We start from the raw sequence: 13,437 nt of genomic DNA on the forward strand, positions 1-13,437 counted from the left end.
CAAGACTTTTTTCCGAAGACAGTTTTACGCCAAAATATGTTACAATAGAAACTGCAGGCTTCCATCAGCCGGAATCCCAGGCTGCAGGCGACGCCGGGCGAGAGCTCTCTGGAGGGAGTTCTGGGCGACAGGCGGCGCCCTTGCACGAGGCGCTTACATCTCTTCACACAACGGGGAAAGGGAAAAAGGAAAAAGATCTCATTTTCTCTGCCTGAGATCTGTTTGATACGAATTTTTATCTTTTCTTGAGCTTGTCTTCACAGAAACGTTCACATTTTAGTCATATTTCTTGCAAAAAAAAATGCTCACTGGGAAATCAAACTATTCGCTTTCAAAGAGAGCAGAGTATAAACAGATACGCGGGAAAGGTGCGCGTGTGGCGGGGGAGGCTTTAGATGACCACATTTCAGCATCTTCCATCTCTATTCTGTTTACCCCACCCTCACTCTGCCACTTGGTCTTCCGGAGGAAACACACCTAGCCGAGGGAGGGAGATAGAGGCAGAGACAGAGAGACACAAACAGAGACACAGAGACAGAGACAGAGAGAGCGAGGATTCCCCGGGTTTCCGGCCGGCCCAGCAACCCAGGCCCATTCTTGGGCCGGACGCTCTGAGCACCCCGCACCTGCAGCGTCCCGCGCCGGCTCCCTACGCCGCCGCCCCGCCTATGCGGAGGCTTTTAGCCCCCGCCCCCGCTCGCCCCTTCTGGGACTGTTCTCAGGACACCTTTCCCAATCACATCGCTGACTTGGAGCATGTCCAGCTCTTGCCCAGAAAGCGCCAATAAAATGGGAAAGCGTGCAACTGATTGATAATATATTTTACAAGAAAAAAATTAAAGGAGATAAATTGTTGAGCTCTCACAAAGGCGCCTGCCTACATCCAAAGACCCAAAACTTTCTGAAAGACGGAGGCCTGGAGGGAAGGACTCCCGCAGTCGTTTCCGAGGAAGGGGGGCAGGGACCACCCCGCCCGGAGGGCCTCGACGCGTCCTCTCGCGCGGGTTCTGGGGAGGGGGTGCCGCCACGTCTCCCGCCAGGCAACCGCGTGCACCCCGGGTTTCCCGGGGCGCCGCCCTTGCCGACCCCGACCCCAGCCCCGCCCTCGGGGACCCCGCCTCGGGGACGCGCCGCGGGCCGTCCAAGCGCTCGGGTCCCAGTGGCCCCCAGCCACCCGGCAGGTCGCTCCACAACGGACAGACTCTAAGTGACTTATTAAATGTCGAGGCAATCAGGCAGCTCCTTTTTTAATAGCCCGAGATCTACATTTAGACAAAAACAGATCCGAGTTCCTGGTAAAGGCGTTTTCTTCTCATCCTGTCACAAGTGACAGGAACGGAGGGAAATAGACTGAGCGGGAGAAGGGGGGCGAGGGGGAGGGAGAAGGGGGCGGGGGAGGGGAGGGAGGAGAGGGAGGGGGCGGGGGACGGGGGAGCCGGGGGGGGCAGGCCCGGGGGGGGGTGAGGTGGGAGGAGATGGGGGGGCCTGACGAAGGCGCGGGGTACCGACACTCCAGCGCCTTCTAATTGGGGCCGCGCGGAGCCCGCGGGGACCCGCCTGACGTCGGCGCGCGGGCATAAGAGCCCGAGGTCCGGGCGGATCGGCGCGGCGCACCCAGCGGCCGCGGTCCAGCTCTGAGCGCCGCCGCGTCCGCCCCGCGCGTCCCGTGCGCTCGCAGGCTTGCGCCGCCGGCATGGAGTAGGGCGCGCGGCGGCTCCAGGGACAGACGCCGCGACAGACGCCCGCCCGGGACGCCGCGGCTGCGGCGGCGCAGGTAGGCGGCCGGCTCGGCGCGCAGGTGGCTCCGCGGGCGGCGCCAGGCAGGTGTGGGCCCGGCCCCTCCCGAGCGGCTGAGGGCCGAGGGGCTTCTAGAAGCTGGCGTCGCGGGCGGCCTGAGCGAGGGTCCGGGCACTGGGGCTCCTCGACGGGGCTCGGGGACACCGGGCCTGGGGGGGCGACTGCCACACAAAGGCGCTGCTGGAAACTTGGGCGCCCCTGGGCCGGGCGTGCGGTCCCCACTCACCCGGGCGCGCCGAGCTGCCCCCTCCGAGGGGACGGTGCACGGGCCGGAGCCCCTGGACGCGCGTGCTCCTCTAGGAGGGAGAGGGGAGCGGGTCGGAGCCCCAGACGCGCCCTGCGGGTCTCTAAGGTTGGAGAAAGTTGTGCCGGTGGCCGCGCTGCCAAGTCGAGCGGACGTGCCGCTGCGAGGAAAGTTCGGAGGCCGGCGGCGGGGCGGGACGCGCGGAGCGGGGCGGGCGGCACAGAGGCTCCGCTCGCGGCGTCGCTGAGGTGGGACCTCGGGCGGGTCCTCGCGGAGACCGCGGCCCAGCCTCTTCCCGCCTGGCTGGGGACTGTGCAGGGCGCCCGTCCTGGGAGTCTGCGGGGGGTCTGCCGGAGTGGCGGGCGTTCTCGGGGGTCAGCGGAGGTCCTCGGGGATTCGTGGGGTCCTCAGGTGTCCTCGGGGGTCAGCAGAGGTCCTCGCGTATTAGTGGGGTCCGCGAGGGTCCTCGGGGTCAGCAGCACTCCCCGGGACCCGCGGGGGCCCTGGGCGGTCCTCGGGGGTCCCCGGAGGTTCTCTGAGGCCGGGGCGCCCGGCCTGGCCGCCTCTGAGTGGGAGCGGCCTCTCCCCCGTCCCCCGCCCCCTCCGGCCCGCCCACTTTCTTCCCGTCCCCCCACCCCTGTCCCCGCAGCGAGCCGAGCTCCGAGCTCCGGGAGCGCGTGGGATCCTCCAGCCGGCGGCGAGCGCACGATGCGCGGACCCGGGCGCCCCCTTCTCCTGGGGCTGCTGCTCGTGCTGGGGGCGGCAGGGCCCGGCCGGGGGGTCGCGGAGCCCCGGGAGGCCGCGGACGGGCAGGCCCTGCTGCGGCTCATCGTGGAGATCGTCCAGGAGCTCAGGAAGTACCACTCGGGGGAGTCCAAGAGGCTGCAGCTCTGGGGCCCGCAGGACTACGCGCTGGGCCGCAGGGAGGTCGCGGACTACGGGGCGGACCCGGAGGAGCAGCGAGCGGGTGAGTGGCCTGCGCGCGGCCGGGGCTCCCCGCGTGCGTGGGGGTACCCGCGGCCGCCCGCCTGTCAGGTCTCAGGAGACGCTAGAGGAATTCGTGTTTGCTTGGAAATGGAATTGTCTTTGAGAAAGCGTTTTAAAAAGATAAATCCATCTCGATTGTTTTAAAAAGCTAGGAAATATTTTCTTAAAAAAGAAGGAAACGGGAAGGCCGTGGACGATGCCTGGCACATAACTCCCCCTAGCGCGCCTCCAGGATGCGCGAGTCGCTACCTAAGTCGGTAATTTCGCACAGAGCTGTCATCTGTTATTTTGGAAATGGAAGTATTTTCAGCAAAGCACTTTCAACTGAGACAGACATCCCCCCCCCCCCAGCAGAGCCACTACCCCGCGGGAAATTTCTGAGGAAGACGGCACGGGCTTTTAGTGCTTCCGGGACACAATTAGGTCAAATACGATAAGGTCAATTTTATACAGACTGACTAAGGTTAGGAGTGAATGAAGACTGACATTTGGGAGATGTCTAAACCCCGCCAGTGAGTGAGAGTCGGCTGGAAATGCTCCCCCTTCAGATGGCAGGAGTATCCGTGGTGACATCAGTAAGTGGACCACATGCCCGCATAGCTAACTTACTAATTACCTGTCACAGGTGAGTGAGAAGTGGTCGCCCACAGGGTCAGGAAGCTGAACGCAGGCTGAAGGCAGGCCCAGTTGGGGAGGCCCGGTCCGGGACAGACCAGCAGGAGGGTGCAGGAGTGTGAGGGGTGGGAGGGGGGCCTTCCAGCAGTTTCCTTCCTTAGAAGCCAGGTTCAGGTCTGCTTCCCTGAGTTCACACCAGGCTTCCTAATGGGTGGTGCGAAGACACTAAATTCTTTTTCTAAATATGTACCTAGAAAAAGTAAAGTTCTGTAACAAATTTTTGTTGGAAGGATCAGGTTTTCTTTCTAGAATTTTGAGAGGTGCTGGGACTTGATTCCCAAGCTGTGCAAATGAAAGTGTCCAGAAGTGATTTACTCCCTGGAGGCTAACTGTCAACACACACACACACACACCCCTTTCCTCACGGACGACTTTGTGATCACTGTCTCTGTCCTGGTGGTCGAGACTCGACAAAGGATACTGGAGCTTTCTGAGCAGTTACTACTCTTTGAAGAAAATGTGTGTCTGATCATGTGTTCACGTTACATCGTACACAACCATCAAGGGGCTCCCCTCTGTGTGTTTAGTTCAGTGTCACACGGCTAAAGCAGAGTTTCCAATAACTGTCTTCAACATTCACTTAAGATCACATGAAAAAAACACTTCTTTCAGACAATACAATAATTACTTTCTTTCCCCTCAAACAGAAATTGTTCCTCGAGATCTAAGGATGAAGGACAAGTTTTTAAAACATCTTACAGGTAAGTTTTTCTCGTCGCTCCTTCACCTCTCCCGGTTCCTCACATTCTGTGCGCCCTCACGATCTGTTTCTCCTTCCACGTTCCAGGTCCTCTTTATTTCAGTCCAAAGTGCAGCAAACACTTTCACAGACTTTACCACAACACCAGAGACTGCACCATCCCCGCATGTAAGTCACAGCGTCTGAGCTGCTTTAAAAATACTAGCACGGGCTGGCCCAGGGGCGTAGCAGTTAAGTTCATGTGCTCTGCTTCTGCGGCCTGGGGTTTGCAGGTTCAGATCCCAGGCACAGACTTAGCACCGCTAGTCAAGCCATGTTGTGGTGGCATCCCACACAGAATGGAGGACTGGCACAGATGTCAGCTCGGCGACAGTCTTCCTCACACACACACAAGAAATACTAGCCCAGTGATGATGCGATTCACATGTCCTTCCCCTTAGCTAAACAGGCCCCTGCCTTCTGGGACTCGTATTTGCTAACATACATTCCTTCTTAGCCACGGAGTCAGGGGCTGGGGTGACCAACCACTGAAGAAGAGAATTGCATTCTGAAGCAGCTAGTGCCAAACTGAAAATTATGTACATGCACTGGAATTGTTCCGCTCTCGGAACGGCTGACCTCTTGCTCATGTTCCCTTTCGTTTATGAATTCTGGCAGGATGCCTGCATTTGTATCTGCTCAAGTCTGACAATCAAACAAATGCTGAGCAGGAGTTGCTACCATGACTCCTGCAGGGGGCTGTGCTCCGGGGCACAAAGAGGCGAGGGACCTGGCCCGTCCTGGGGCACTTTCTTGATCACCCCTACTGCCCTGACCAGACCGTTTGTTTCCATCGGTAATTATAACCTCATCATCGAGAATTTTATTCGAATTTCAGAATCCCGCTCTGCTGGTTGGCTTCCTCACTGATTCAGACGGGCAGCTGTCCTACTCCATCCAGCTCTCAGCTGTGACTGCCTGGTTGTTTCTCCATGACAAAACGTATTTTATTTCCCAAAAGTGACTCCTTGTACGAAACATATAATGATAACGAGCAACTTATTAGCTAGAGTGACATCTGCTAGGGCCCTGGACCAGTTTTTTCTGTATAGAACTACAAATTTCATTCCCGTTAAGCCTTGTGGGAAGGAAGTCATGCATACGCACCAGAAACCCTTCTGGCTGTGTCCAGAGATGGTCCAGAGAGCGGCAGACCTGTCTGTCCTGCCTTCAAAAACATAAGCCTTTTACATAAAGTGGAAGTTTTTTCTGCTTGGGCAGCAGAGTTCCCCCGAGTCATAGCAGTGGTCTTTCTGGAGTTCCCTGTCTAGACGACTGATACACGTGGCCAGTGAGGCTGTGGACACCACCTTTTCAAGGGAGCCCAGGCGCTCCGCCTTAAAGCCGTCACGAGCACTGTGGGTGCCAGGCCAGGCCCGCGGTAGCTCCTGCAGTGACACCGGCTAACGCCTGGGCAGCACATTGCCCCTCGAGGCTGCGTTTCCATATTTCCAAGCACTGTGCCCAGTCCCACCCCTCCTCCACGCCATACGGACCTGGTGCACGTTGCTCCCCTATTTCCCTGTTCCTCTAAAGTGGAATCACCTTCTGTGGGAGAATTAGCCTGCTTCCTGGGTCCAGAGAATCTTCTCATATTTATTGTTTAAATGTGTATATATTCTTCTATTGTCTTACAGTAATAGGATCATAGATTCTAAATTTGAAAGTGACCTTTGGGGTCATTACTTCTGGTCCTTTCATTTATGGATGAACAACAGGCCACCCGCTTAAATTGCTTGTGCCGTCACACAGACCCACACACTTGCACTGGGACCCCGCTTGTGCCCAGCCCCACTGCCCCCTTTTGTTTTTTCAGCCGCGTGCCACCCAGAGATGTGATCAGGACCAGGGTGGCTGCTCCCGGGCCTCAAAGGGGCGGAAGGGCCACAGACTTGTGTTCTGGGATGAGTGGCTCCTCTTTCGGTTTCCACCTCTCAGCCCACAAGGAGCTGGGAGTGGAGCCGCACCACCTGCATGCTGCTTTTGGGTGCATGAAAGAAGCTTCCTAGACTCCCAGAAGGTCAGAACTAGAGGAGCCCAGAGCTCTTGCTCACAGTGTGCTCCCCTGGGGAGCTCCTTGGACCTGCAGGCCCTTCAAGTCCCACCTAGACCTGCTGGACAAAATCTGCACCTTAATAAGATCCCCAGATCTTAGTACCTTGGGGTTGGAGAGACCAGGGCTGAGTGGGGCATGGTCAGCTTTAGGATCTCCAGATGTGTTGCAAAGGAAAGTACTGACCGTGTGCTCAGAGAATCCACTGCACCCACATGTGGTCTATTTAGGAAAGCTCCATCCTAAAAAGTGTGGTCAACTGATGAAGAGCAAACCCTGGGAATCCAGGCGACCAGCTTCCAGCTGATGGATCATTTCCTCCTTTGCATCCACACTGTCACGTCCTCCACGTGTGGGTGGCATGTTTTTAGGAGCAGAGCCAGGCGGGTCTGACTGTCCTGCATTTGTATTGTCCATTATTCATTCAGAATTTCAGTTCTGTGTGAACGCTTCCTTCCTTAAGTAGGATTTTGTGACTCTTGAGAAGTTAGTAATTGATAAACTGCTGCTGCTCTCCACAGAACTTCCTTATGAAGAAACCCCTTGGTGGCCATGGTCACTGAACCTCACCTGTTGTCTGTGAGGTGCCACTTGTGGGGCCATTGAGACAGGAAGTTACATACGAGGTCAGGGAGTCAGTCTGCAGGCATTGCTTCCAGCCCAGGTCTTTCTGCTCTGCTGCTTGACCGTTGACCCACTTTCTTTAGAATTTTTATGCAGAAGGCTTTGTGTTAATGATCAGCTCAAGTGGGGACTCAGCCTACATGTCCTAAAAGTTACGTAACCCGGGGCCTGGGAAGACTGTCTGCTGGGGAGCAAAACTAAAGCTGTCCCGATGAGCCCAGCAGCCACCGAGGGAGGAAACAGCAGTGCAGGCAGCTGGGCGGGGGGCTGCGTCTGCCCGGCTCCACAGCCCCCAGTTACATTACTTAACTTCTGCCATGTGATGCAAAAGCCCCCAAAGTACCATCAATTATTAAATCGACAGCTCAGAGCCCGTGACTGCAGACGACAGTCTCCGTAACCCTCCTAGGGAGTCAGAATATTCAAAGAAAGAAATGGCTTTAGCAGTGGATATACTTGTAAAAAAAAAATGCTATTTATTTAAGAGTTGCTGAGGTAACTGACAAGGGTCTGTGATTTATTTTCACTGTAGACTATAAACGATGTGCCAGGCTTCTTACTCGGCTGGCTGTCAGTCCAGTGTGCATGGACGGATAAGGTAAGCTGACAGCAGATCGTACTGGCATGAACACCAAACACTGGAATCCCGTTTGGGACATGAAAAATTCATGAGAGTTTAGAAACACTCGTTCTCTGGCTCAACTGGCCTTACTTTGAGGAAGGTTGACATAACGTTCAAAATATCTCCAAACATTGGCCATCAATAAGAGGTACCCCTACTGGCCTGCACACAGGACCCAGGCGGTCACTATAAATGATTCATATGATGACATGTTGGCACGGAGTATGTGTAATTAATTAACCAGAAACACAGCCCATTAGCTACCTGATGTCGGCACATGACTTAGTGCATAAATTAGGTACAATCTGAAACCATGCTGTTGACATCTGGGCTTCCACTCATTAACAGTCATAAATGAGTGTATGACTAACCACATCCGCAAATTTTAGAGATATATCCGGCAAATGTTAGTGCTGAATTCTATCATTATGCCAATAAGCTTATGAAGGATAGCTAAGAATAGCCATCCTCTTTAAATGTCTCTATCAAAGTTATTTTTTCATAGCCTCTAATGGTAAAAATATCAACGCACACTGAGTTTATGAACTAAACTTTTTACCTTGGCCTCCTGAGGCTGACACGTGACACCAACTCTCAGCCTCGAGTCAATGGATGGACTGAAGGGTTTACTTTCCTGATGCAATGCATAGAGTTCAGTCACAAAACTGTGATTTCATACTGTCACAGAGGCATGTCTTGTGTTGGGCACTGCCGGACGCCAGGTCCATCCCCACACTCAGGACATGCTCCTGGCCTCAAAGGGCTGTTGCAGAGAATGTAGCAGCATCCAGGAGCACTAGCACACACGGGAGAGTCACATGTTTCCAGTGGGCATGAATCTGTCTCAGATGAGGGGTGAGCGAGCAGTGACCTGTCACCTCAGGCACGCTCAGTGAGGACAGGGCGGTGCTGATCAATGTCTCGACAGGCAGGGAGTGGGGCCAACCCTGGCGCTCTGGGGTGGGGTATGCAGGGAGGATGCAGTGGGAGGCACCAGTCGGACCCACGCCATCCTTGGCCCTGTCTCCTCCCATCAGAAGTCCCGCTAACCAATGGAGGAACAGCAGTGGGGCTCAGTGAAGCACGTGGTCGCTGGAGGAAGCGACACACGTTTATACGGTTCACTCAAACTTTCATGGCACTTTTTCTTTGGGGGAAGTGAGAACATGGTTTCAATGCCAAGCTGAGAAATGCCGTGCGTTAACTTGCCTCCCACCTTCACATCTCATCTGAATACAGCCCAGTTTCTCTTCCACGGCCCACGTGCCCCACGGAAAGGGCTTTTTATTTTAAAGCAATGAATGGATTTTTGTAAGTCTCCAAAGGTGACAAGCCAGAGATGAGCATGCTATTTTTATTAGGCATTTCTTTACATTAAAACACTGTTTCCAGGCACATCCTTGGCGAACAACTTCCATTCACTCACGAGTGGGGAGACCGAATGCCCCACCACATCCCTGAAGGGGCGTCTCAGGCCACAGGCTGCCGTCTCCATGCCTGTTGACTGACAGCTGCTCCCACAGCTGATGGCTCCTGGAACGGCTGACTGTCGTCACGGAGCTGGAGCAGCACCACGGCCCAGAATTCGTGCTGACGTGGGATCATGGGGGGTTCTACCTTTGCCTCCGTCCCAGGACGGGAACGCAGGGTGCTGCCAAACGCAGCCCGGACACTCACGGAAATGCCGGAGAGGAGTCCTGGCATGGGGCAGAGGGGTTGGTTCTGGTGCTGCTGCTGCCGCCCAAGTCCCCCCGGAGCCACGTCAGCCTCACTGGAGATGAAGCAGATCAAAGACAGATGCGTGCCTGCAGGGGCTGCTCCCAAGAGGCCACCCTGCTTGACAGTCGCACTTGTCACTACTCTGCCCCCTTTAGCCAAGAAATGGGTAAAGTTTAAAAGACATTTCTGCTAATTATAGTAATTTCATGACATTTTTTAAAGACGAACTTCTTGTAATCCCAGAAGTTTTAAACTGCAACAGCAAACTCTAAACCGGCCGGTCCCGCAATGTAGACCATCGGGGCTTCTCTGTGCCCTGCAAGCTGGGTTAGGACTTGGGCGAGTGGCTCCTAGAGGGCAAGGCACACCCTGCAGGACATGCTTCTTGCTGGCAGTGAGCTTCCCGTGTGTGGCCGAGCTGCATGCACACCCTTCCCCTGCTGTCCTGACGCAGGGGGCAGACAGGGCTGCAGACAGGATTCCTCTCCAGCTGTAGACCACAGCCTCGTCTTCCTACGGGCGGAGCTCTAAAGGGGTCCCCGCACAGGGATGCTGTACACCTGGGGTCTCAGAGAAAGCCCTGCCTCCTCCTCCTGAACCTCCCCTACTATGCCCAGCCAGCTGCCCGCCCTGCCACGCACACTGCGGGCTCCTGCACACACACTATTGGCCTCAGCTCTGCACTATTTCTAAGGAGCGAAGTTTGAGTAACAAACACAAGCTCAGTCTACAAAGTGAGCCTCATCTTAGTAGCCTCCAAGTTCATTATCTTCAAACTTAACACAGTCTACTGCCGGCTCAGGTGTACTGTAGGGAGCACCAGAGTGAGTTGATTCTGGATTACTGGTTTGCAGACCCTCGTTGACTCTGAGGAGTGAGGCCCATCACGGTTTCCCAGGGTGCCACAAGCTGTCACTCAGCTAGACCGAGTCACTGCGGACCTGACACCCACACATCCACACTGAGCACTACTCCTTCGACTTGAGGAAGCGTTCACTCCTGTTCATGGTGATTTCATTCCTGTCACTTAGCAGGCGCGTAAGAACTGTGGAACTGAGTTATTTTCCACAGTAAAGTAGACTGCTTTGGGGAACACAGGAAATAGACACAGACCGAGATTCCTTGTTTATGACATGTGACGTTGCATCACTGAATGCACAGGTCTCTTGAAATCGGTACGGAGGTGTGAACGGTGATGTGACCCCGAGTCTGCCTCTCCTGCAGCGAGCAGAGCCAGAGGAGCCCTGAGAAGTGCCTTGGAAACTGCAGGGACGCCCTACGAACAAGAGATTTATTTTTGCAGAAGACTCCCCCACTGCTCCTGAACTGGAGCTGCGTGTGCTGTCGACGCCGTCCGTGGTACGTACGGACTCAGCGAGTCGGTGCACCAGATGGACTCGCGCTCGCTGCCGTGGAGGACAGAAGGGAGGCCACGGTGGGCGTGCTACTGAGCACCGGGGGACAGACTTCACATTCCTGATTAGATGAAACCAGAGAATATTTCTTTAGAAACAGAAGCAGAATCTGAAACTATATTTTCGTAAAGCATATGGTATGATTTAGTATTTTTTATTACTTTTACAATTAAATTCCCAGAGTATTATTTGCAACTGCATGAATAAAAAAAACCCTTCAGTTGTGTTTTGGAGACAGTGGAGTGTAAATCTGTGAAATATCTAGGCCAGTTTCATTTGTCCTTTGTAATAAATGTAAAATAGTATCCAGATACTGTCAATATGTGAATACTGTAAATGAAGCACAAGAAATAAACGAAGCCTTTGTTATAACGAGGTCTCTGGTGACTCCTTCCTTCCTGACGAGTTCATGATTTGGAAGTCACGACTCACAATCCGTGAGATCAGGATGCTGCGGAACGCCACAGGGCACAATGTCACAGGGTACAACGTCACAGGGCACAACACCACAGGGCACAATGACACGTCACAGGGTACAACGCCACAGGGCACATCACAGGGTACGTCACAGGGCACAATGACACGGCACAATGTCACAGGGTACAACGCCACAGGGTACATCACAGGGCACAACTTCACAGGGAACGACAAAGGGCACAATGCCACAGGACACGACACGTCACAGGGCACAACACCACAGGGCACAGTGTCACAGGGCACGCCACAGGGCATGGGAGGCTGCCAGTCCTTAGGGACGGTGGATCGGCCACTGTGTGTTAGTGACATGGCTTCTCAGCGTGGAAGCCCACTCGGGTGGGAATGTTTCAGATGAGGCTCATCCTATTTCCCGTGCGGTATGAAGCAAAGAGGAATCTTGAAGCTGCCACGCAGCTCTCGACAAATCTGACTGGATCCCACCTAAAAGGACAAGTGGATTCAGCCCAGTCTCCTCACGGGGCCGCTAGTCTGGGTGCAGCCAGAGCGCAAGGCTGACAGGAGTCTGAGGATCTGTGTTTGAGGTAAACGTGCAAAAGTGAAGGGACACCATCCACTTAGGAGCTGAGGAACAGAGGAGTGAGGTGGCTGCTCTGCTGAAGGACCAGGGGCCGTGCCTTCTCCAGGGCTGGCTCTTAATCCTATTTTCTGGCTCAAGTGTCTTCTTAACCCTTTTTCCTCAATTCCTTCCTTTTAGAGATACTGTCATGGAACCTTCGATCATGGCACCCTTTGAGTTCCCATACGTCCTAGGTGTCTCTGAGGTAAAGATCTTACCGGGACTCTGCTGGGTCGGGCACAGGGTCAGCCACCATCTTCCCACATCGCCTCCGCTGTCCTGGCGCGGGGCTGGGAAAGCTGCTGTGTTTGTGCTCGTCCTTCAGACACAAGTGGGTTCGGGACTAAACGCCCCGACCTGAGGCCCTCAGACACTGAGGACCGGAGGCCCTGCCACACCCTGAAGGGTCGCCTGACAGGGCAGCCCTTCCACTCGGCCCCTCCGCCCATGGCGATGACGCGCCCAGACCCGGAGGGGACTGGTCCCAGGGTTCCAGGTCACCAGCCACGACGGAGGCAAAGACACGGAGCAGAGCAGCTTTCCCCCACCAGCTGCCCACAGGGGTCTGACTCGGCTGCTCCGAGGGGATGCAGCCGCACACCGCTGACCACGGGGTCAGGTCACCCCTTGCTGCAGGGGCTGCAAACTCCCACAAACAGACGTTACCGTGAGGGAAGCAACAGACTTGCTTTCATCAACTGCTTCCCAACACTGAGGGTAAGTGTGCAGGGGACACCACGCACCACGTGGAGGCACGGAAAGGCATCATTCGCTCGGTCTCCTCCGGGTCAATGAGAAAGCAGGAGACGCCAGATCACAGCTCTGTTCTATGTGGGTAATTTCCCCAACTTATTTTGAAAACAATCTCTTCTGACACACAGCTGTATGAATTCTAGATTAGTCATCTCCAAGTGCACAGAAATTACCTGTATTTGCCGATAAATTAAGCACTGATGAAAGAATACTGAACATATAGATATTTAAGATTCCAACATAACAGAACTTTTTCGAACTTTTTATTTTTTCCCACCTAAGCTAATCTGTACTTGACATTTGAGTCATCGATGCATATAAAGCAGACGCTCCACAAAGTGACCACAAGGTAAACCAGCACACAGTGTCCTTCTCGGATAGGATAAAACTTCCAGAGGCAGAGGATAAATGGGAGCAAATAAACTGATTTCCTTACAAAACTAACTAGACACACAAAACAGAGGGGGCACTGCAGAGTCACTGCATACATCCTCCCCTTTCCTCTCCTTCTACACAAGTGTCACTCAGAGCTCGTCAGGGCTGTCCCTGGGGGAGGCCTGGAGGGAGGCCTGGAGCGAGGCCGGAGCACGGATGCGGTCTGCACAGGGAAGGGGAGGTGCCAGACACCCCTGGCTCAGATCCTGACCTGGGCCTCAAAGCGATGGTTTTACCTCGTTGTGCTCTATTTTGTTGTCCTACTATTTTGTAACTGGGCAAAGTGGGAGGTTCAGCTAGTCTAACGACACTTAACGTAC

General features: G+C 54.6%; 1 protein-coding gene across 4 annotated transcripts; it reads left to right on the forward strand.

The window, feature by feature from the left end:
* Positions 1 to 1,605: 1,605 nt before the first annotated feature.
* Positions 1,606 to 11,245, forward strand: ALKAL2 (ALK and LTK ligand 2). 4 transcript variants are annotated; one of them, XM_044771852.2, is made up of 6 exons: positions 1,606 to 1,774; positions 2,691 to 3,008; positions 4,351 to 4,404; positions 4,491 to 4,571; positions 7,652 to 7,717; positions 10,622 to 11,245. In XM_044771852.2, the coding sequence occupies exons 2-5, from the start codon at positions 2,750 to 2,752 to the stop codon at positions 7,714 to 7,716; spliced, it is 459 nt and encodes a 152-aa protein (XP_044627787.1). In that variant the 5' UTR covers positions 1,606 to 1,774; positions 2,691 to 2,749; the 3' UTR covers position 7,717; positions 10,622 to 11,245. The 4 variants fall into 4 exon arrangements, with proteins under 4 accessions (XP_044627787.1, XP_044627788.1, XP_044627789.1 ...); XM_044771853.2 differs by having other exon boundaries at positions 1,641 to 1,774; positions 10,685 to 11,245; XM_044771854.2 differs by lacking the exon at positions 4,491 to 4,571 and having other exon boundaries at positions 1,641 to 1,774.
* The last annotated feature ends 2,192 nt before the right edge of the window (positions 11,246 to 13,437 follow it).

Source organism: Equus asinus, chromosome 6, assembly GCF_041296235.1.
Source record: "Equus asinus isolate D_3611 breed Donkey chromosome 6, EquAss-T2T_v2, whole genome shotgun sequence".
NCBI lineage: Eukaryota > Metazoa > Chordata > Mammalia > Perissodactyla > Equidae > Equus > Equus asinus.